Source organism: Leuciscus leuciscus, assembly GCF_965113295.1.
Source record: "Leuciscus leuciscus genome assembly, chromosome: 19".
Classification (NCBI taxonomy): Eukaryota; Metazoa; Chordata; class Actinopteri; order Cypriniformes; family Leuciscidae; genus Leuciscus; species Leuciscus leuciscus.
Genome location: NC_138743.1, coordinates 4644067 through 4669491, shown reverse-complemented (window position 1 = coordinate 4669491; position 25425 = coordinate 4644067). Strand labels below are relative to the sequence as shown.

Below are 25425 nucleotides of genomic sequence, written 5' to 3'. Positions count from 1 at the left end.
GACTCATCTTTTTATTCTTTGGTCAGACGTTTCAGAGAGGGTAAGTTGATCGATATATTGATCGCAGTTCCTTATGCCATCACAAAATGCTACAAATGGTTTATTGCACATTACATCATTTTGTGTCATACACTGTATGTTTGGACTTTTTTGACACATATTTTCTTATAGCTGGTGGTATAATAATTTCTTATAGCCCGGCTGGTGTACATCACGAGCACCTGAGGGACGCCCACATCATGCCCACATCATGCCCAACCTCGAGCAACGGGCGATCATCACTAAATTTGCCCGCCGCAGAGTGAAGCTGGCCAATGTGGCTTGCCCAGGTCGTCTGCGGAAAGGTCGTCAAGTATCCGGAAAAACACCTGCTGAAAGGGCACCTTAATTTTGCATAAAAATGCAGTGGATCAGGACCTAACATATTGTCTATCCCTAACCGCTTCGAAAGGGCCGATCGACTAGGGGGCGCCATTTTCCGTCTCGTCAAGCCCCCCTGGAGCGGGCGGAAGAGTTTGGTGGACCTGCGACCTCGTTCAGGGGTCAAAAGGCATTTTACACTGAATAAGGTCCCGGAAGGTCACTGCAAAAATGTTGGCGTTTTACATTTAAAACTATTATTTCTCAGTCTAAACCTAAAGTAATATTGACAAACTATATATCATTTGAAAGCTCAAATGTTTTGAGTTTTGATATTTGGTGTCTGATTTTCAATAAATATGACAAAGGAACAGAAATGTATTCATTTGTATCCATTTAATTGTTTTAAGCTTCCAGGACCTTTTTTTTTTTTACCACTTAAATTACTGGAAAATTAGTGGATCATGTACAGTTGAGTGTGCTTAGTACACTAGAGGTGGTTTAATACACGTTTTCATTATTTAAAACGAATGAGGCCCCATTCAAAAATGTCATACACTGACAGGGGTCAAAAAGGTCCAGAAAACGGCGAGTTCCATCGTCTAGTGCCCTTGAGTCGGGCCCCAGAGTTTGAGGGCCCTTGTGGATGGTGACTGAAGAATGTGGATGGTGACTGAATTTTCTTTTTTAATCTTGCTGATTAAACCACCTCTACTGTACTAAGCACACTCAACTGAGAAAAGTGTGTGTGTGTGTGTTTTATTTATATATTTTTATTAGATATTAAGACAAACATGAAACATTTACAACTATAACAAGACATACAAAAAGATAGTAACTAAAAAGATTGGGTTTACAATACATCAAAAAGTAAAGAAGGAAAAAAACAATAAGAAAATGCCAATATAAAATAATATTGATTTAAATAGAAATAAACAAATAAATCATTAATTATAGCTACTTAAAGAAAGAAGACAGGATATCAAATTTCAAGAAGCTTCAACTCTTTAGTGAATATATCTCTACATTTTTGTTATCGATACATTTGAGAGACTCAATATACAAATGAAAATCAGCCATAAAGACCTTCAGACAAGGTTTAGAATTATTTATTTTACTTTTTGTGATTATGAAATTTACCAAATAAGATCATATGGTTCGACATAAAATTAACAGAAGCATCTTTTGATTTAAAATATGTAACAACTTTGGATGTTATTTCACAATCATAACCAGAATTCTGCATAGATAAATCTTCCCAGAATGTTTGTGTGGAAACACTTATAAAAGAGATGTAGGTTTTTTTTCTGGCTGATCTGAGCAAAATGAGCAATTTTCATCAATATCCATACATTTTGATTAAGTATAATTACTATAAATATTATGAAGAATTTTCAAATGTATATGTCCCGAATTTTTTTATATACAAAACCGAAAAGGAAGCAACCAAGCTTTTTTCCGAATAATCTCTTGGAAACAAATATTGCAGAAAGATTGAAAAATCTCCATAAAATAGATTTCTGATCAATTTATTTGTGAACTTTTTACTGTTAATGTCCACTCCATTTACATGAAGTATACAGGTTCAATTCTACAAACGTTAAGGGACAACATATGGCTTCTCATTAACATCAATAGACCTGCGGGAATGGCTTTTATCACAGAATAGTATTCTCGATATTTAATAGGAAATGACCATTTATTCATAACATTTTCATAAGAAACTGAGCTGACTATCTAAAAGGTCAGAGTGAAAGTAAATTATTTTATCCATCCAACTCTGTAAATAAAGAGATTTCCAGTTAACTGTAATATAAGCATTATTCCACAAGATTACTTTATGTGGGGAAAAGTTCTGTACATTCATACTGTTATAACTTCAGATACATGTCCGTGATCGCAGGTGTTCAGTGTCCACAATATACCATTCAGTTACGGAATAACCATTTCACTGAAGCTCAAAGTCTTACTGACTTCACACCAATTCTATCATGTGTCCTATCCTATCACACAAGACAAATCTGTCAATAAACCTCAGTTTTTACTAATCGCAGTATTTTTTCCACGGCTTGTCTCTAAAAAACCCTCACAATCATCCATAATTCCATCCTCAATTTTATTTACAAAAGAACATGACGTGAAGATGATGCTTGATGATGTCTGATGTGACGGTTCAATGAGTCCTTGTGCATTGAGTGTTTGTCCCCAAGTTACAGGCTGATTGCTGGAGGGCGTGGCTTTACACCTGAACCAGATCATGGTACTTTAAAAGACACTGGGTCAAACAGAGAGGTAGTCGATGGCTCACTGGTGTTGTTGCGGCTCTGGAGGCTTCCGGAGAGCTGACGGGATGTGTGGGTTACGGGAGATCACAACCGCTTCGGAGATCTGATGTGATACACTTCCCTGATGACGATATTTTGATTTGGACTTCTCATTATGTTTGGTTGAACTGATATCACTTGAGCTTGCTACTTACAGTTACATACTGACACACTGACTAACACTTATACTGATCTCTTGACATTTCATGTTTATTACTTTATTTAAATAAATCTATTTGTTTACGTAGCGGTTGTGTGGCGTCTCCCTTACTTTGTTGCGATCTTTGAGAAGAATCGTAACACTGAAGAACCGGTTGATTCAGGATCTTCTCATATACAATCTCCAAAACCAGGAATGTGACTCTACAGAGAAAGAGACACAGATGACTCAAGAGCTTAATAAAAATGTTTGTCGTTCCAAGCCCATAAGATTTTCATTCATCTTCAGAACACAAACAACAAAAGATAAATTTAATGAAATCTGAGAGCTTTCTGTCCCTCCATCGACAGTCGTGTTCAAGGCCCAGAAAGCTAAAGATATTATTAAAGTAACCCATGTGACTACAGTGATTAACCTCAATTTTATGAAGCAAAGTGCTTTGTTTGCACACAAAAAACATAATAAAGTGGTAAATTATGTTTTTTTTGTGTGCAAACAAAGCACTTTGCTTCATAAAATTGAGGTTAATCACTGTAGTTTACAGAATGTTCATCTCCAACACACGAAGAGCATCACAACACATGCTTGTTGTGTTGATGCAAGAGCAGACACTGTTGCGCCGTGAACACGTGTTAGAGATGAATATTTTGTAAGAAAAAAAAGAACGTAAATATTTCTCAGAAGGAAAAAAACATGCAGTAGCCTAAATATCTGGACTGTTAAATTCAAATGTGCCAGATGCACGCTTGTGGCTTTCCAGTAGATGTTTCAGATCAATTCCTGTGATGTACTCTTCTGATGATCCACATATTTTGAAAGTTGATGGGAGCCAGTCTGATGGAAACAAGTGTATTCATTTGAAGAGGCTCTCCTCATCATTCTGGCTCTCGGCGACGGAGCGGATTGTCAGAGCCTTAATACATTTAGGCACAAACTCCTAACACAGTTTAAAGCCACACTAAGTAGAAATTGTGTTTTTGTCAAACAGCGACCCCTAGAGTCGCTGTGGAATACTTGCACTGTCGTAAATTATATTATAACATTTTTACATGATTGCAGCTAAATCACAAGTAAATAGTCTAAATTCTAGGCCTACTGTATAATTTAATTTGTGTTGTTTTTATTGGAATGTAAACAAAATGCCAGATAACATCAATTAAGTTAAATGTACGTCGCATTATTTCATAACATTGGCCGTTATGATGTCATTAGACATGATTATTGCAATTTCTCATAATAGTTTGCAAATTGTGCTCGTTTACACTATACAGCCTCTACGTTAGGCTTATTTATGTCCTGATAATTATGTGAGATATTGAAAGCTGTTCTCATGATAATCGCAGGAATCAATCAACAGCGTCTGATATCCGTCAGGACTACGTGATAAATACACCTCACAACACCTGAGTTCAGCTGGCAAACTAATTCGTGAGGCATAGCTATCTGATTTATCAAAACGATTCCATTTACACCTGGTCACATAAATGTATTTTTGCGAAACGGATTTAAATTCGATCTTCAATTCTCGCGCTATATGCAGATTTAATGGAGTGCACGTCACCGAGGTATGAGCTGCATTTTATAGATCATCAGCTAAAATTTCAAAATCAAAGACCGCAATAAGAGAGAGCAGTAACAGCCCTGGTAAGATCATTTCGTTTCTTTACTTTTAATGATGAAGATTGTGTGATAAGCGTCTGCGACTTACTTTCACTTTGATTTGCGATAGTTCGCACGTTGGCTTGATGCAGTTGCTCATCTGCGGTGATGCGTGTTCCAGCGCGTCGTCATATCTGGATATAACATATAGCCCATAACACGCTCTCACACGTTTTTTTTTTTTTTTTTTGTGCATTTTTGGGAGGAGTACAATTTACATATGTGGTTTCAACAACCATATGCATACTTGTCCAGTTTCGTCTGGAATGCGTCTCAGATCTCCTCCTGAAGTGGTTTGAGGGATCGGATTCAAATCCGTCTCAAATGCGTTTCGGAGGGCATTTAAACCTGGACTTTTCACGATCGGATTACTATCCGATCTGAGAAAATGCATGAAGTGGCCAGGTGTAAACAACCCCCATGACAAAAACATACGCACGAAAGCCGAAAACAAACGCTGGTTGGCCTCTCACATCCAAATTTGACGAAGTGACGTATGCCGTAAAGCAGTCGAATTTTGTAGTTCTTTTTGTGCTCTTGTTACTACCCGAACACCGAAGTTACATAGTGCCAGTAAAAGACCGCGGTCAAGTGAGCCGTCATCTGGAAACGCTCGGTCAAGCCAGCCGCCGCCTAGATGTTGATGTTCGTCTATTTGTGGAATTACGGTACGGAAACATGGAGGTGCCAAAAAGCTGAGAAAGATCTGTATTTCAGCGGTTATTCTCCGAAATGACCGAACATCAAGTGCAACCTATTGAACTATTTTCGCAGATATTTTACTGTGGAGTTTTAAAGAAAATAAAGCCAAAGTCTGTCAAAATACATTATTACATTTTCTCATTTCTTGCATTTTGTACTGCTGTTATTAAAATTCCTATATTGACATGCCATTTTCAATGGTTTCTTTTTCTGGATGACCATCACTCTGTCCACATCAATTTTCAAAGGGTTTTACTGTGGACTTTTAGAGAAAAATAAAGGCAAAGAGTCAAAATAATTTATTATATTTCTCTTTTCTTGCATTTTGTATTGCAATTATTAAAATTCCTACAGAGTTGACATGTCATTTTCCATGGTTTCTTTTTCTGGATGACCATCACTCTGTCCACATCAATTTTCAAAGGGTTTTACTGTGGACTTTTAGAGAAAAATAAAAAATAAAAACTTATTTTCGGTCCATATCAATATTTACTGTAGAGTTTGTGGAAATTACAGAAAGACCATCAAATTAAATACAAAAATAGTCTACAATATTGATATCTAGGTTGTTACAAGAAAAGTTTAAATGGTTGAGGTTATTATGGTCAGTGATTGTAATGATGTTCAATGGATTTCATTGTTTAATATAGTTGGACAAGTTGGAAAAAGTGCAATTTGTAATAGTCAAAAAAGACAAAAATGATAAGTGCTTATGAAAGTTTATTAGAAAAAAAAGAAATGAAAAAAAAAACCTAATTTTCACACAAACAGCAGTCCCAGGATGTGTTTTTTGCTTCTTCTAGTTGTACTGGGTTCATCTGCACACACTGTGCATGGTACCACCTTGTACAGCTGTCACACTGTATCTGGAGAGGGACGAATAGAACACTTAACTTGCAAAATAAAGATTTTCGTTCAAACAGATTTTCTGCACAAAAGCTATTTTCAACTCTCCCAAGTTTACTAATAGTTCACCAACTGTTACACTACTGTCACACAGTTTTCCATTTATTATTTAGATTACTTGGCAATCTGCAATATAATAGTTCTTAAAATGAGCTTGACAGCTGCCAGAGGGCAAGTGCAAGGAAAAGTGCAAGGTGTAGAGATAGATGCATCATTTTGGCTTTTGTAGATGATTTCAAAGACGGCAATGTACTGTGAAGCACTGATAAAAATCAATTACATTTATGAACACTAACTCCATTGACAACTCTAGCAAATCAAAACACAATATAATCCCTGAAATCTCTGAAATGTGCTATTATGTTTGTATATGCACATCATTACCAATCTCTCTATACCATTTTTCCCAAGCTAATGTCCACTTTCTGTTCAAGCCACAATATGCAAATACAAAACAACCAATTATAAACACCTTACCCAGTCAGCCATGGAAGGCCCCGGACTTGGTGCTTTAGATGCCGAACACATGGAGCAGTTTCTCTGTGCATTGAACACTAATGGAAATGGAAATGCAAATTTTAAACTAAGTATTTAAATATGGCAATCGGAACACGTATGAAAAAACCTGCTACCTGATGCTTGAAGTATTTGCAGTGCCAAAGCCTTGCGTTCCCGGACCATGTCTTTTTTAGAGGTCCCAAAATCCATGTTTGGCAATTGAGGAAATGCTTCCATGACTGCCTTTGCCATCTAAAAAAAAAAAGGGAAAAAAGAAAATAAAGACTGGATAAATATGTTGGTTAATCATTTAAATACTGTAAATAGCTCTTAACCAAATATGGGGATAGGCTGCACATACTGACTCCAAATATAAATGCTAATTGATTCATATCATTGTCAGAATACAAGTATTTCACTAAAATAATTATTGTACCATTAAGACGATCACACCACAGCTAAATCCATCCTGTTGAAATGGGTGTTTCATGACAGCTCCTTTGAACTGAATATTCACCCAGTCTCTTGTTCGGTGGTGGATCGTCCTGGTTTGAAAGTATTCACTGTGTGAAAATAAGATGTAACATTATAAATGTTAATTATACAATTATTCATAAATCTACATTGTATAGTTTTTTTAAATACTGCCAACTACCCATACCATTTCTGAACAGGATGTCCATTTCATAAATTGTATGAAAATGATATGGTTCAGATGATCACACAGCATTTTGAAATGGAAGAGTCTGTATGGTCACCAATGGAGCCTGGATATGTTATCTAGTGGAAAGTTTGGTACTGTGCCCAAACAAAAGCTTACTGAAAGCTTATTTTTTTATCAACCTAAAATTTGGATTACACATTTTCTTGAATAGAAAAAAGAAGAAAGAAGATTTTTTTTTAGCTGGTCCTAAATATTACACAAGGAGGAGAAGAGGAGGGATGCTGAAAGAGTTTATATGCTGTTGGAATGTGATAGGTTGGATTAAATGACTCCTCCTGAACTTTATGTGCAGTCCCTACCACTGCTACCAGTATCTATCCAGTGTTTAGGGCTGGTTTTCAATAATTGTAACTCTGTTTTGACCATTGTCTCTATGGTTAAACTTTTACTGCACACTCTGCCCATCTCTCTACTGCCCTTTAATGCCTGCACTGGAATTTAGACAATCATATAGTGCATTCCATCTCGGTTTATGGATAATAGCTGAAATTGCATAAGTACCAGAACTTATGGGCAGCAAGTTCTGAATCCGACTGCTCTGCAGAGTTTGGCATTGGATCAATAAAATAGACACAGCTTTCTGCTGCATTGATGTACTGTAACCACAAGAAAAATTACATTATTTAATACATACACAACAACAGAAACAATGTGAATGTACATAAATATAAATTGTTAAATAAACAAACCAGAAACTTCCAGTGCAATTCTCCAACATTAACAAACGATACAACAGCCTTGTAATCATCAAAGTGAACCTGTTGCACATAAAAATTACTTCAATAATATATCACAGAAATTACTTAAATATTTATTCACATTTAAATTATTATGAAACGCGTCCCCATTTGAACCTCTCCCAAATGGAAACAAGATGTACCTTTGACAAACTTTGTCGTCTTACTTCTGTTCTATCCCCAGTGAGGATCACATTGGCTGTGTAGTGGTTCTTCATGTATATGGTTTTATCCAAACCAAGTTCATTAATAGTGTGATGCATAAGACATTCGATGATCTAACATGTTTAAAATTCAATCAGAGAGAAACATCAGAATTCATTACATAAGCCTATTTTAAATAAAACATTTGTTTTAGCTTGGACTGAGAGCTTGAGTCGGGCTGCAAGGACAACCCTTTCATGCTCAAGTGACATTTTGTAATGGCTCATTCTGGCTTAGAACAATTTTATAATTGTTGGCAATTGAATTTAAACCTTTCCAGTTGACAAATATTTAATGATTTAAATTATTTATATTATGGCAGCATAAGTCAAGTCAAGTTTATTTATATAGCGCTTTTCACAATATTGTATCAAAGCAGCTTCAGTATTAAATTAAAATTATACATCACTGTTTGTTTCTAGTGGAAAACGTCCACGTATGGTAATGCTGATCGATAGTATTGTTGATTGATTAATTAAATTAAATATCCCCAAATATCACACGCATAACACTTCTATTACATCAATGTGTTAAGTTAATTAGAAATAACTGCAACTGTTTTCAATGGAACTACATTTGTCCATTTTAAGTGTATTTTAATGATAATGCTGCTGTACTGTTTGACCTACATACCTCGCCTGTGAGCCATCTGTGAGGTTTAAGTGACCGGAACTCACTGTGGTGGACTATATAGCTGTTCCCTCTTATTTGAGAGGGAATCACAGAAATTACCACTTCCGTGTCTTTTTTTCTCCACAAGGCTTTTATCTGAAGGTCAAGAAGACAATACATTTATTTACTCTAGATGTCTGCATGTATCTGACAATTACAGTTACATAAACAGCTAATGTGCTGTGATGTAATGTTGGATTTACTGTCACACAAACCTGCAATAATGTATTTGATGTAAAAAGTCTCTTCTAAAAGTTTACAGTTTAAATAAACTTATTTAAAAGTTTACAAACTTTTAGAAGCTGACAATACATTTATTTTATTAAGATCACCTGTGATGGAGCGTCATTGATGGTACCCTTTGTGTCCTCCTGATGTTCCGTCATAGTGGATGTGGATGTGGATGGAGCATCACATGTGACCATGTCTTGTGAATTCTATTTAAAATGGTAAATCATTTTTTTTAAGTGATACACTTTTAGAGTATTCTACATCACACATCTGAACAATTACTCACTGACCTGACAATACATTTATTTTATTAACATCACCTGTGATGGAGGATTGTTGGTACCCATTGTGTCCTCCTGATGTTCAGTCATGGTCACATGTGATGATCCATCCACATCCACTATGTCTTGTGAATTCTATTAATAAAAATGGAAAGATTATTGTGCCCTTTCTATTGCATATTTTCACATCACAGAAAAATGAAATATAAAATAATGAACTATGGATCTTGAATGCAAAACTTGAATGTAAAATACGCAAGAATGAAACCATTTAAGAGTGTATATAACAATATAATGACTATATCTAATTTTACCATAATAAAGCATGCATATAATACTTATATTACTATATTTTATTAAAGAGTTTAACTAAAATAACCTGTGTTTGGATTACTTCAGGTTGTCCATGAAGTAATGGAGTGGAGGGTAGTGAGTTCTCTCTTCTTTTCTGTAAAAAAAAAAAGATTTGAGGTGAAATTAACTAAGCATGACTGCAAACAAAATACTGTGTAACAACATCTGTTGAGGCTATTGTTGTCTGACCGTTACTTCAGTCATTTTATATTCTAAAAAGAATGCAAGACAAAGTTTGAATGTAGAGGTGCCTAAAATCATAATGTGTTTGTGTATGTCAGCATCATTACAGCTTTTAATAATTACCTTAAATGACAGGTCCATCACTAAAGGTGAAACGTACACCCCTTTACGCTTCCGGCTTTTCTTCCACACCTCCATTTCCACTTTATGTGACTGGGAAAATATATATTTTGTCAAACACAAACCCACATAATTGCACATTTTCAATATATCTATAATCAAGCATATCGTTTTTAAATTGTGATCAGGGTAAACTGCAAAGTTAAGTGCTTTCACTGAACTAATGTTAAGTAGCATACTTTCTTTCTGCATCTTTCCACATCTGCATACTCGAGGAGCAGTGCATCATGCATCTTTTTGTAGATGGACACAAAGTCATCCAGACTTTTTAACCTCCTCCTCTGGAAACGGATTTTCTTCAGGTCCCATTGACTCTTCTCCATTATGCCTTGGGTACGGTTGTCTTGAGTGAAGTTCTGAAAATGTAAGGTACACCTTATCTGTTCACAATTTAAGTCCAAAAATAAAGCTATGGCTTTGATACACATTTCAGATGTTTCTTTCAGCAATTTACCTGTTTTTTTGACTGGCTAACTTTGTTGTAGACCTTACTGAGTTGCTGGTACACAGGGCCTGTCCCGTGACGTCCTAGATCCCCTAAAACCATTTAAACCTTGTAAAGAACTTGACAAAAATGCTATATTGAATAATTAGTTGTCTTAACTCAAAGACTTAAACCAAACCTACCTAGCATCATTCCAGACCAAAGGGTGGCATGTGGCAGAAAATATTTGGCCAAACTGGAAATGAAATTTGGTGCATAATAAATGTTGCATTTACCATTAAGGTCTAGCAATGCACCATTTATTGTTCCCCGGAAATGAGTCATGAGGGGTGTGGTACCGACATCATGCTGAAAAGCAATATTCATATGTCAGAAAAATTTCAAATGTTTATATCAGAATGCATTATTATTAATTTATTCTGTTTAACACCAATCTCACTCAGCTCTGCCTGTCTGACCTGAATTGAGATGCATGATATGTCCTGGAGAGGTGTTGAGTTTAGTTTATCGATAGTTCATATACAGAAATCAAACTTTAACCCTTTTGTCCACTCTGCTGCAGTTTTTCTGCATTTTTCAGCCAGAAGGTTCACTGCACTAACCAATAATACCAAGCAGGTCTGGTTGGTTTTTATTATACAGTATACTAAATTATTTACAAATGTGAGGCCATGTGCTGATTTATTTCTAATATTAACATTTAATACCTTGTAGTCTTCAGCAATGATGTTTTCCTCATCCAGATCAAATGTCTGCCTTTGCTGCAAAAGCAACTGCAGATGTTTGTAATGCTTTGCAACATTTGGTCCATTGCAGGGACTGCAAAAGAGGACTGCTGAACTATGAAGCACCTCATCCATCTCTCTCAGCGTTGTACAACATGCAAGAAGGCCAAATATATGCATTGCCAGCTTGTAGTGTTGGGGACTTCTACAAAGAAAGCAATCAAAAACAAAGATTACTATAATCATACATTTAAATTCAAACTGAATATAAAGTAATCATACAAAAAAAAATATATATGTACTGTTTCTTGCAAAGATCCTTGGCATTCTTCATTATGTGGCTTAAACATCTATGAAGAATGGGGAGGTCAAATGTGTCTGCAGGATATTGCCCACTGATGAGCAGAAAGTACTTTTGCAACAGATCCTCCAGACCTGTTCTGCAGAATGCAATGGAAATGGACTGCATGAGCACAAGGGAGCCATCACATGTGATCATAGCCGGCCTTTTGTTTGCCCCATTTCCATACATTCTGACAAGATCTGTCTGAAAAGCCTGCAGGAAGTAGGTCACAGATGATGTTGTGTGGTCACATGTGACATAGGTGGCCACGGGTAAAGGTGATGCACCCTTGGAGGGATTTCTTACCACCAGTTCATACACATAGTGGGGGGGACTTTGTGCTTTTTCTTTTGGAATTATACTCCCTGTGGCGTCCAGGTACACTATGTCCTCCTTGCATCTTTTGTAGAAGACAGAGAGGGTCTTCTTTGACCAGAGCATTATTCCTTTGGGGTGCATCATTACCCTCTGCAACACATCATTGTCTGTGCCATGTTGTTCGTCAATAATAGTTTTTAAGCTCGTGAGCTCATCAGAATGACGTCGGGTTTTTTTCCTTTCACTCCATGCAATGTTCTTGAGGACTTCTTTGGATGGAGCATCATCCCTGCAGCCTGAATCAATGACCATTGGTGGAATTTTTTTTATTGACTCCAAATACAAACTCCGAGGTAATTTGGTTGCAAGGACTTCTGCTGCTGACTGTCGTGCACCTGCACGCACTGGTCTTCTGCGCAGCTCCTTGGTTTTATGGCACACATCACCTCCAGAAAAAACCACTGCTGCTTTAAGGGTGTGTTCATTTGCAACTTCCACATGTACAGTGACTGGGCAATCTTTGAATCGACAGTATGCCATGCATGTAAAAACTGGTGCCAGTGTCTGTGACCGCAGGGTTTTCTATGGAAGTAAAATAATGTCAAATGTTTTTGAAATAAAAAGCCTGTTGAATTGCACTACTTGAAAAAAAAAATAGGCATTGCATTAACCATGCTTGCATTTAAATGCATTGTATTTTTAGTGCTTACATTTTTATGGGCTGAAATTCAACATGGTTGAATATTTAAGCTGTGAATATTTCAATTAAAAACATTTCAAACACCTTTTCATTATTAAAAATTCAATAATCCATATTCACCTTTCATATTTCACTTCCAAAATATTCAAACTGTTTAAAAATACAACCAATAATATTCAACAGGCAATTTTCGGTCCATTTTATTTCGCTTTGCAAATTCGCTTCCACAAATTCAGTGGTTCAAATTCGACAGTAAATTCAACATTGACGTCCAGGAACTGCAGGAAAAGCAGTAGATTGCCGAGCATACTCTCCATCTGCTGTTAGTCTACCTCACCGGCAGATGGTGCAAAAGCGCTTGTTGAAGACCAGCAACAGTTAGAACAAGTCATTCATTCATAAAACTCATTTACAGCAATGTAAGTGTATTTGTGATTATTATGACGGCTGTTTTATGTTAAATTCAGTGTCTTCACGGTTACTTTTCCTGTGTAGCCTACATGCATCTTTCTCTACCGTGAACGAGATTATAATGTTATTCCCCGATGCGGATATACAGATCCAATGTTACATTTTTGAAGTTGACATATATTTCTCTTGGTTGTTTAGTTGCCTTAACTTTATATTGTGGCGATGTGCTGCATGCAGGCTATTAGGGTTTCCCTCAATACTTAAGGATTACCCTGCTGGACATATACAACGCTTAACGTAGCTTAATGGACTACAGTGATGTAAAAGACCAAACTCGCAGGCAAGCAGATGGACTCAGAATAACGCGCAAAGCTTTATGCTGAGCGTTTCCCAGTGATAGACTGGCATAAAGATGGCTTGATGTTGGACATTCGCACATTTAGGGACCGTCTCTAAAGTGTATACGACTTTGGTATACACGTTTCTAACTCCGATAGCATTTGAATAGAACGACTTACAGTCATACAACCAACTGTAAAGTGTTCATTTAGTGTCAGGCATAATGCTCACCCTTTGGATTTTGATATTTATTCAAATAAATTTAAGTTTGCTATTGAAGTTAGAAACGTGTATGCCAATGTTGTATGCAACTTTAGAGACGGTCCCTAAATGTGCGAATGTCCAATATCAAGCCAATTTTACATTTAGTCATTTAGCAGAAGCTTTTATCCAAAGCGATTTACAGTTAAACTAACAATAGGAGGACAATATGCAAGTGCTGTGACAGTTTAAGCTAATGCAATACACGTATGCATACTATATATATATATGTATGTGTTGATTTTATGCCAGTATATCACGAAACGCTCAGCATGAAACTTTGCGCGTTAAGTTCATATTCTGAGTCCATCTTCTTGCCTGTAGCCTATATAATAGCCTACAGCCTACTTCCCTAATAAGGTGCAAGATTGGTCTTTCATATCACTATCAACGGAAGGGAAATCCTTGAGTATGAGGTATTGAGGGAAACCGATTATAATCCTGTTCATGGTAGAGAAAGCTGATGACATGTAGAATACACAGGGAAAGTAACAATGAAGTTATTGAATGAAACATAAACACAGCTTATTGCGTGTTTATCATCTTTTCCGCATATACTGACACAGATAATCATTTTCATTTTATGAATGAATGTCTTCGTCAGCAACAAGCGCTTTTGCACCATCTGATGGTGAGGTCGACTAACAGCAGATGGAGAGTATGCTCGGCAATCTACTGCTTTTCCTGCAGTTCCTGGACGTCAATGTTGAATTTACTGTCGAATTTGAACCACTGAATTTGTGGAAGCGAATTTGCAAAGCGAAATAAAATGGACCGAAAATTGCCTGTTGAATATTATTGGTTGTATTTTTAAACAGTTTGAATATTTTGGAAGTGAAATATGAAAGGTGAATATGGATTATTGAATTTTTAATAATGAAAAGGTGTTTGAAATGTTTTTAATTGAAATATTCACAGCTTAAATATTCAACCATGTTGAATTTCAGCCCATAAAAATTTAAGCACTAAAAATACAATGCATTAAAATGCAAGCATGGTTAATGCAATGCCTATTTTTTTTCAAGTGGTGCAATTCAACAGGCTTTTTATTTCAAAAACATTTGACATTATTCTACTTCCATAGTTTTCACACTGTGTCTCTTAAAACCAAAGCTGCAGTAGGGATGAACAGACTTGATGCCCTTGGCAATGACATTAGTCCACTGAAGACCCTGAAAACGTCTGCCTTTCTGGTCTTGTCTTAATTTTTGCCACTCTTGTTGTTCAATAAAAAAGAAACAAGGCTGACATGGCAAAGAACATGTGAAGTATGCATCTTCCTCACTGCTGTTAGTAGAGCTACGAAGTGATTGGTCTGATCCCTCACAAATCTGTAATACAGGAAAAAAAAATTCATTAAAAAGAGGTTACAAAATGGTAGATATACTTTTTAATATATTAAGCTTACTTCTTCACTAGCTTACAAATATGTTCACATGACAAACAACTTAAGTTCATGTGTGGAGATTTATAATCAATTTAGAAAATGAATAAACATTTCACCATGTTAAAAACGCAAAAACATTCCCCTGGGAATCACCAAATAATTATTTTTCTAAAATACCATTTAGCTTTATAATGATTATTACTGTTCTTTAGATATTTTTCATTTAGCAAATTACTTTTAAAGGGACAGGAACATGAAAGTGAATTGTTTTATATTTCTCACATTACAATTAATCTGCAATGGATAAATAACTTCGATCTGGCATGTCAAAGTATTTATTTAATTACATTTGTCATTGTATAATGATTTGAATATTAGTTACATTTAAAGGGACAATGTGTAGCTTTTTAGGTATTTTATTATCTAAAATCTATATTTTTATTCATAAATATGCCCTCAATGGTGTACAAATACCTATGCCAATGTTCAGACTAATCCTCGTAAACGAAGAATTTATTATCTTTATATACATGGGACGGGTAAGTCCACGGAGGCTTCCATGTAGTTCCGCCATCTTGAAAAACTATAATAGCAGAGAGGGACAAAAAGTACTAGGCCAACGCGTTTCCACAACGCGTTTCGTTCAGAGCCAGCGTCACGTGACTGAAGCCAGCAGAAGCGGAGGAGCAGAGCAGTGAGAGGCGCTTGTCACTGCACCGGCAAGTTTAAAAGGCTGCACTGCACGGTTATTTATACACCGTTCATTCATACATACATATGAGTCACAGGATAAGGAGTCCTCGTCGTCGAAAAAGTCCAAAATAGATCGTAAAAGGAAACGTGACCGGAGATTACAAAAACAAGGGTTACTGTCAGGATAGCTAATGCAGGAGAAAGCTTTCAAAAGAGACCCTGAAGTTGCCTGCTTTCTTCTCGACAGGTAAGTCAATGTTACGGTCTTAATTACAAGCTTTTTTTTCATTGCTTGGTTGTGTACTTTATTATATAGACAGTCGAACATTTATAGTTAAAAGTTAAACAGGCTCTTTGATGAATAGCAGCTATTGAGTAAAGGAACGTTAGAGAAGGCTCTGATGATGATGATATCTAACAAAGCACATACTTCAAAAAATATAACGAGTAAAGAAGGCATTACTACTAATTACCATAGTTAATGTTTTTGACAGTCAGTAGTTCATACTGTAACATTCTTTTTTTCGTTGTTTCAAGTTTCAGTTTGTTTTAAATAACAAACATGTTCACCCGAAGAAAAACTCGAAGTGCTATTATAAGACATCCTGTCATAGCTTTTAGGTACATAACGGCTACCGTAGATGCAACACGCATTTGAAAAAGTGAGGCGCTGGAGAGCATTATTCGTTTGAATGCAAAATACAATTTCACCACTAGATGGGAGTAATTCCTACACAATGTCCCTTTAATAGAAAAAGTACCATTAACCTTTTCACTTGTGGTAGCACAATTTGATGCCAAGTCACTGTCTGAAGAACTATCAGCCTTAGTCTCCCACAGGTCCTGAAAAGAGTGAGAGGGATTAATTTCTAAAACAATATCTCTGTTAGACAAAATACACAATATGGAAAACAAATTAAAGATAAAAAGTCACCAGTTCAAGAGATGCACATTCAGCCTCTTCGATATGGTATGGAGGAAAATTATGATTTCCAACATCCTGGGCACCCTACACATTTTCCAAAAAAAATTAAATAAAAATACAAACCGAATACTCAAAAGAATATCAATATAACTAAAACAACCTGTGTAGGGTGGACCTCAGGGTGGACCGCAGGGTGGACCTCAGGGTGGACCTCAGGGTGGACCGCAGGGTGGACCTCAGGGTGGACCTCAGGGTGGACCGCAGGGTGGACCTCAGGGTGGACCTCAGGGTGGACCGCAGGGTGGACCGCAGGGTGGACCGCAGGGTGGACCGCAGGGTGGACCTCAGGGTGGACCGCAGGGTGGACCGCAGGGTGGACCGCAGGGTGGACCTCAGGGTGGACCGCAGGGTGGACCGCAGGGTGGACCGCAGGGTGGACCTCAGGGTGGACCGCAGGGTGGACCGCAGGGTGGACCTCAGGGTGGACCGCAGGGTGGACCTCAGGGTGGACCGCAGGGTGGACCTCAGGGTGGACCTCAGGGTGGACCTCAGGGTGGACCTCAGGGAGGACCTCAGGGTGAACCGAGCTCTCTCTTTTCTGTTTAAGAAAAAAAAAATAGTGTGAACATTTTTTTTTTTACTAAGAATGACTACAAAATAGACTCCTACAATTATAATACGAGATCAGACAAAAGAAAAGCAAACTAAAGATAAAAAGTCACCAATTCAAGAGATGCAGAATCCGTCTCTTTGTTTTGCCTTTGAGACAAATTTGTTTTGCCTTTGTCTCCAACATCCTGGGCACCCTACATATTTGGGGGAAAAGGATATATATCAATACATCTATCATTTCCAAAAACTGAAAAATGCACAGGCAATACCATCAACAACTGCAAGGTTAAACAATGCTATTAAAACCAAAACTCAAGAGAGGATAAATGAAAATGAATCAACACCAGAGTGTCAGCAAATAAGTATAAGTCAAAAGTTACAATCGGTGTTAGCATGTAAACTTGCGCTCTCCCGTCTAACATTTTTAATATTAACCATTATTTTGAAAACGAAAATTACTTTTTATATTTAATCTGACATTTCCAAAGTAATCACTTTTCATAAATGTAAAAAAAGTAAAATGTCTTTTAAACGAATGGCTAAATATGGATTTGTGGAGTTGTGATCTGATGGCATTCTATTACTTCTGTTTTAATAACAGTACAATTGTAAACTGCACAACTAAAGACTCATATTTCAACCTGGCATATATGTAGACCTAAATGTATAATATAAAAAAAAGAAAAGAAAGAAAAGAAAATGGACATAGAAGAGTGTTCTCTCGCCAATATGTGACAATAGTGATGCTTCACAAGAACCAATAATAATGCTGAAATGCTCAGCAGGTTGATTCTAGTCAACCTAATGACAAATTACCTTCAGAAGAAGCAGGGATGCCTGAATTTTTTTGCGATTTGAAAGTGTATTTGGCACTTGCAAATCTTTGCATACATTGTCCCAAAAGCCAGCAGCTTTGTGAACACTAGTTCTTAATAGTAGTCCCAGGTACTGCAAATTTATCTACGCTTGTTGCAATTTCCTGTAGATTTTTAGAAGTTCTCCTTGCCTTTGAAATCAAACAAAATAATTATTATATGACTCTATGCCTCTAAGCAACAAATGTATGTGTGACAAACAGTTGATACAATGTTTAAGGGAAAATGCACATTTTGTGTGAGTTTACTGTAACACTTGCCTTTCCAAATGTGGTGAAAGTGCAGAATCTGGAATCAAAATACATGCACATTTAAATAAATTATAAATATACTTTCAGTTAGAAAGTTTGCCTCCATGAGATAAAGTGCAGTTTTACCTTTGTGCTGTCCAAAACTAATAGTTTAAATTCACAGTAAACAGCAGAATACGTTTAAATATTCGAACTGAAAGAATTCCCGCCTTTGCGCAAGGATACAATCACTTCTAAGCAAGCACACAGTGGGACAGCTACGAGCGCGACACACAGGAGGATTCACTCGACCTTGGACCTTCATCTTAACCGTCAGTCTTTGATGTGAAGCGAAAATAAGCAGGTAAAAATGCATGTTTTCTAATTTCATCATTAATATATGTGAGTTTTACATTTGGACATTATTTTTACCGTTTCGAATCGTCGTGTTGACTGTGTTTTTAATTTGGGCGCAGGCCGGTAATCTTGATAATGTTTAAAATGCAGGTCTCGGTTAATGGTAACGTTAGCTAAGTTACCGTGTTAATACGTTTTTTTTTTCCTTCTTTTTATTTAGCCAAGTCCTTCTTCATAGTTTTGTAATTTTTAGGTTTTCTGTTGCATTTTATTACCAACTAACGTTATTTTTCCACCTGAGGGAAAACTTATTTGGCAAACATCCATCGATGAATAACGTTAGCGCTATTTTTTCGACGAAATAACGTCGCCTAAGTTATAGGCTATATTCCACTTGTCCAGTAATATGTAATTAAGTTATATATACTTTAAGTCGTAACGTTAGGTGTCGTCTTTAAGCTAAAAATGGCCGTTTTCCGAGGCGAGGTTTGAAACGTTCATCATTAACGGTACGTCACACTTTAATTCTGTCTATGGGGTTTTCAAGTAACGTTATTTAACCAATATAAAAGTATTAAAAAGAGCTTGTGACTAAACCGCTTGACTCCGTTGGACCTGTCAGTCAAACCTCTTAACTCCAACCCGCCTTTAGTGATGGATGGGCCATGAACGATTCGTTCAAATTCAACGAATCTTTCATATGACTCTGGAACAACCATAGACAGTATATTCATGGGTTTCATCAGGTCCCTTTCCACAGGTGTATTAATCAATCACAATGCAGTCTGCATTCATAATCTAGGTGCTTGATTTTATACACCTGTGGAAAGGGACCTGATGAAACCCATGAATAAGGGGACACCGCGCTGTCACGTGATGAACGAACGACTCGAGACGTGAACTAATCAATTCTGTGTCTGGTCCTACTACTATGGAAGTAGAATAATGTCAAATGTTTTTGAAATAAAAAGCCTGTTGAATTGCACTACTTGAAAAAAATAGGCATTGCATTAACCATGCTTGCATTTTAATGCATTGTATTTTTAGTGCTTACATTTTTATGGGCTGAAATTCAACATGGTTGAATATTTAAGCTGTGAATATTTCAATTAAAAACATTTCAAACACCTTTTCATTATTAAAAATTCAATAATCCATATTCACCTTTCATATTTCACTTCCAAAATATTCAAACTGTTTAAAAATACAACCAATAATATTCAACAGGCAATTTTCGGTCCATTTTATTTCGCTTTGCAAATTCGCTTCCACAAATTCAGTGGTTCAAATTCGACAGTAAATTCAACATTGACGTCCAGGAACTGCAGGAAAAGCAGTAGATTGCCGAGCATACTCTCCATCTGCTGTTAGTCGACCTCACCAGCAGATGGTGCAAAAGCGCTTGTTGTTGACGAAGACATTCATTCATAAAATGAAAATGATTATCTGTGTCAGTATATGCGGAAAAGATGATAAACACACAAAAGCTGTGTTTATGTTTCATTCAATAACTTCATTGTTACTTTCCCCGTGTATTCTACATGTCATCAGCTTTCTCTACCATGAACAGGATTATAATCGGTTTCCCTCAATACCTCATATTCAAGGATTTCCCTTCCGTTGATAGTGATATGAAAGACCAATCTGGCACCTTATTAGGGAAGTAGGCTGTAGGCTATTATATAGGCTACAGGCAAGAAGATGGACTCAGAATATGAACTTAACGCGCAAAGTTTCATGCTGAGCGTTTCGTGATATAGGCTACTGGCATAAAATCAACACATACATATATATATATAGTATGCATACGTGTATTGCATTAGCTTAAACTGTCACAGCACTTGCATATTGTCCTCCTATTGTTAGTTTAACTGTAAATCGCTTTGGATAAAAGCTTCTGCTAAATGACTAAATGTAAAAATTGGCTTGACATTGGACATTCACACATTTAGGGACCGTCTCTAAAGTTGCATACAACATTGGCATACACGTTTCTAACTTCAATAGCAAACTTAAATTTATTTGAATAAATATCAAAAATCCAAAGGGTGAGCATTATGCCTGACACTAAATGAACACTTTACAGTTGGTTTTATGACTGTAAGTCGTTCTATTCAAATGCTATCGGAGTTAGAAACGTGTATACCAAAGTCGTGTACACTTTAGAGACGTATGGAAGTAGAATAATGTCAAATGTTTTTGAAATAAAAAGCCTGTTGAATTGCACCACTTGAAAAAAAATAGGCATTGCATTAACCATGCTTGCATTTTAATGCATTGTATTTTTAGTGCTTAAATTTTTATGGGCTGAAATTCAACATGGTTGAATATTTAAGCTGTGAATATTTCAATTAAAAACATTTCAAACACCTTTTCATTATTAAAAATTCAATAATCCATATTCACCTTTCATATTTCACTTCCAAAATATTCAAACTGTTTAAAAATACAACCAATAATATTCAACAGGCAATTTTCGGTCCATTTTATTTCGCTTTGCAAATTCGCTTCCACAAATTCAGTGGTTCAAATTCGACAGTAAATTCAACATTGACGTCCAGGAACTGCAGGAAAAGCAGTAGATTGCCGAGCATACTCTCCATCTGCTGTTAGCAGGGTTTCCGCGGAGTCATAAAAAGTCATAAAACGTCTTAAATTTAATAATCAGAATTTTAGGCCATAAAAAGTCATAAAAACGTCCGGATTTTCCATACAAGGTCATAAATTTCATTTAGCCACGTCTTAAATTGATATGCTCGTTCATTCGTTGGTTCTACCATTGCTTTTTCCCCCTGAAAATGCGCTGGCGGCATAATGTTAAATGCACAGGTTAAATGCGGCAAAAGCGGAACGCTCATTTGAAACGCGCGCCACACGAACCATTTACCCGCTCGGCTCCAAGTCCAAACGGCAGCGCAGCGCGAGCTCAATAGAACTGATGCGTTTACTCTGATCGGTCTCGGTCACAAGATCCAGTGAGAAGTGCTTGAATTCAGCGAAGAACACACTGTCTCAGTGATTTAAACCAGTTTAAAGGCAGATTAAACAGCGCTGACCAACAGGAGAAACTCTGCACAACGATACAGTCTGAAGGCTTTTCCGTCTACAATCTCCCATCATTTATCATGGATTTACTGTAACGTTAGCCTAGTAATATTAACTGCACCATGTGGGATATACATATTGAATTTTATTATATTATTAGTGCTGATAATGTATTAAAGGACTAATGGAATATTTACAGTATTTAATAATGTATTTAGGCTACTGTTTTTCATACATTTCCTGAAGATATGTGCCATCAAAGTTAGGCAACACAAACCTGTTTCAAGACTTGGCCCCTATTAGCACATGCAGAAACTAAGTAATTATTTTCCCAATAAAGATATTTATTTTGTTAAGGACAAATGACAAATGTTTGAATGTCCTACCTCAGATTTGTGAAATGTTCACCTGTTTTAGCAAGTGTTTGTCATTATATTTTCTGTCAATAAAGAGTAAAGTTAGTTTAAAACCACAATTAAAGCTCTGGTTTCTACAACTTTCACTTAGAAGTAACAGTCTGCCTTTAAACTTGAAAGAAATAAAGATTTGACATTTATCGTGATAATTATCGATATTGACTAATATAAAACAATTATCGTGATAATTGTTTTTGGCCATATTGCCCAGCCCTAACTGAAATCTCCCGGTCTATCACAATGGGAAAGTGTACATTTAACGAGCCATGGCTCAAAGATGGTGTGTTTAGTAGTTGGCTCAAGCCTGTTGCAAATAATCAGTATCAAGCATATTGCACACTGGGTAAGAAGGCGTTGGAGCTGTCTTTAGGCATTTAAATAATACATCTTGTTACTTTCAATGAAAGTCAATTTAAAAAAAAAACTTTTGAAAGGAATTTTAATGATTTTTCGTAATTCGTGTAGGTCATAAATTTCAATCATAATGGTCATAAAAAGGTCTTAAAAAGTCTTAAATTTGACTGACCAAACCCTGCAGAAACCCTGTGTTAGTCGACCTCACCATCAGATGGTGCAAAAGCGCTTGTTGCTGACGAAGACATTCATTCATAAAATGAAAATGATTATCTGTGTCAGTATATGCGGAAAAGATGAAAAACACGCAATAAGCAGTGTTTATGTTTCATTCAATAACTTCATTGTTACTTTCCCTGTGTATTCTACATGTCATCAGCTTTCTCTACCATGAACAGGATTATAATCGGTTTCCCTCAATACCTCATACTCAAGGATTTCCCTTCCGTTGATAGTGATATGAAAGACCAATCTTGCACCTTATTAGGGAAGTAGGCTGTAGGCTATTATATAGGCTACAGGCAAGAAGATGGACTCAGAATATGAACTTAACGCGCAAAGTTTCATGCTGAGCGTTTCGTGATATACTGGCATAAAATCAACACATACATATATATATATAGTATGCATACGTGTATTGCATTAGCTTAAACTGTCACAGCACTTGCATATTGTCCTCCTATTGTTAGTTTAACTGTAAATCGCTTTGGATAAAAGCTTCTGCTAAATGACTAAATGTAAAATTGGCTTGACATTGGACATTCACACATTTAGGGACCGTCTCTAAAGTTGCATACAACATTGGCATACACGTTTCTAACTTCAATAGCAAACTTAAATTTATTTGAATAAATATCAAAATCCAAAGGGTGAGCATTATGCCTGACACTAAATGAACACTTTACAGTTGGTTGTATGACTGTAAGTCGTTCTATTCAAATGCTATCGGAGTTAGAAACGTGTATACCAAAGTCGTATACACTTTAGAGACGGTCCCTAAATGTGCGAATGTCCAACATCAAGCCATCTTTATGCCAGTCTATCACTGGGAAACGCTCAGCATTAAGCTTTGCGCGTTATTCTGAGTCCATCTGCTTGCCTGCGAGTTTGGTCTTTTACATCACTGTAGTCCATTAAGCTACGTTAAGCGTTGTATATGTCCAGCAGGGGAATCCTTAAGTATTGAGGGAAACCCTAATAGCCTGCATGCAGCACATCGCCACAATATAAAGTTAAGGCAACTAAACAACCAAGAGAAATATATGTCAACTTCAAAAATGTAACATTGGATCTGTATATCCGCATCGGGGAATAACATTATAATCTCGTTCACGGTAGAGAAAGATGCATGTAGGCTACACAGGAAAAGTAACCGTGAAGACACTGAATTTAACATAAAACAGCCGTCATAATAATCACAAATACACTTACATTGCTGTAAATGAGTTTTATGAATGAATGACTTGTTCTAACTGTTGCTGGTCTTCAACAAGCGCTTTTGCACCATCTGCCGGTGAGGTCGACTAACAGCAGATGGAGAGTATGCTCGGCAATCTACTGCTTTTCCTGCAGTTCCTGGACGTCAATGTTGAATTTACTGTCGAATTTGAACCACTGAATTTGTGGAAGCGAATTTGCAAAGCGAAATAAAATGGACCGAAAATTGCCTGTTGAATATTATTGGTTGTATTTTTAAACAGTTTGAATATTTTGGAAGTGAAATATGAAAGGTGAATATGGATTATTGAATTTTTAATAATGAAAAGGTGTTTGAAATGTTTTTAATTGAAATATTCACAGCTTAAATATTCAACCATGTTGAATTTCAGCCCATAAAAATGTAAGCACTAAAAATACAATGCATTTAAATGCAAGCATGGTTAATGCAATGCCTATTTTTTTTTCAAGTAGTGCAATTCAACAGGCTTTTTATTTAAAAAACATTTGACATTATTTTACTTCCATAGAGACGGTCCCTAAATGTGCGAATGTCCAACATCAAGCCATCTGTAACACTGGGAAACGCTCAGCATAAAGCTTTGCGCGTTATTCTGAGTCCATCTGCTTGCCTGCGAGTTTGGTCTTTTACATCACTGTAGTCCATTAAGCTACGTTAAGCGTTGTATATGTCCAGCAGGGGAATCCTTAAGTATTGAGGGAAACCCTAATAGCCTGCATGCAGCACATCGCCACAATATAAAGTTAAGGCAACTAAACAACCAAGAGAAATATATGTCAACCTCAAAAATGTAACATTGGATCTGTATATCCGCATCGGGGAATAACATTATAATCTCGTTCACGGTAGAGAAAGATGCATGTAGGCTACACGGGAAAAGTAACCATGAAGACACTGAATTTAACATAAAACAGCCGTCATAATAATCACAAATACACTTACATTGCTGTAAATGAGTTTTATGAATGAATGACTTGTTCTAACTGTTGCTGGTCTTCAACACGCGCTTTTGCACCATCTGCTGGTGAGGTAGACTAACAGCAGATGGAGAGTATGCTCGGCAATCTACTGCTTTTCCTGCAGTTCCTGGACGTCAATGTTGAATTTACTGTCGAATTTGAACCACTGAATTTGTGGAAGCGAATTTGCAAAGCGAAATAAAATGGACCGAAAATTGCCTGTTGAATATTATTGGCTGTATTTTTAAACAGTTTGAATATTTTGGAAGTGAAATATGAAAGGTGAATATGGATTATTGAATTTTTAATAATGAAAATGTGTTTGAAATGTTTTTAATTGAAATATTCACAGCTTAAATATTCAACCATGTTGAATTTCAGCCCATAAAAATGTAA

At 36.5% G+C, this 25425-nt stretch overlaps 2 protein-coding genes across 4 annotated transcripts; both read right to left on the bottom strand.

The window, feature by feature from the left end:
• Positions 1 to 1873: 1873 nt before the first annotated feature.
• On the bottom strand, positions 1874 to 14263 carry LOC309481996 (uncharacterized protein). 3 transcript variants are annotated; one of them, XR_014200167.1, is made up of 18 exons: positions 11648 to 14263; positions 11328 to 11550; positions 10803 to 10968; positions 10630 to 10712; positions 10355 to 10531; positions 10119 to 10208; positions 9838 to 9906; positions 9498 to 9593; positions 9279 to 9383; positions 8908 to 9042; positions 8214 to 8348; positions 8023 to 8091; positions 7835 to 7929; positions 7046 to 7172; positions 6744 to 6861; positions 6589 to 6665; positions 2956 to 3047; positions 1874 to 2766 (listed from the first exon to the last, which is right to left on the bottom strand). XR_014200167.1 is itself a non-coding variant. In XM_082147156.1 (17 exons), exons 1-17 carry the CDS (start codon positions 12544 to 12546, stop codon positions 5958 to 5960), a joined length of 2778 nt encoding a protein of 925 aa, XP_082003282.1. In that variant the 5' UTR covers positions 12547 to 14263; the 3' UTR covers positions 1874 to 5957. The 3 variants fall into 3 exon arrangements, 2 of the variants coding, with proteins under 2 accessions (XP_082003282.1, XP_082003283.1); XM_082147156.1 differs by having other exon boundaries at positions 1874 to 6071; XM_082147157.1 differs by having other exon boundaries at positions 1874 to 3047.
• Positions 14259 to 18764, bottom strand: LOC309482332 (uncharacterized protein; the record flags this gene model as incomplete). Its single annotated transcript, XM_082147682.1, has 5 exons — positions 14259 to 15048; positions 16566 to 16640; positions 16732 to 16806; positions 16883 to 17320; positions 18708 to 18764. 5 exons carry the CDS (start codon positions 18762 to 18764, stop codon positions 14785 to 14787), a joined length of 909 nt encoding a protein of 302 aa, XP_082003808.1. The 3' UTR covers positions 14259 to 14784.
• Positions 18765 to 25425: the final 6661 nt, after the last annotated feature.

Coding starts and splice junctions, on each gene's coding strand:
- LOC309481996 (XM_082147156.1), bottom strand. CDS start 12,546: ATGGCATACTGTCGATTCAAAGATTGCCCAGTCACTGTACATGTGGAA. Junction 10,713..10,802: donor TTGGTCTGGAATGATGCTAG/GTAGGTTTGGTT, acceptor AAATGGTTTTAG/GGGATCTAGGACGTCACGGG. Junction 6,666..6,743: donor GCAAATACTTCAAGCATCAG/GTAGCAGGTTTT, acceptor CATTTCCATTAG/TGTTCAATGCACAGAGAAAC.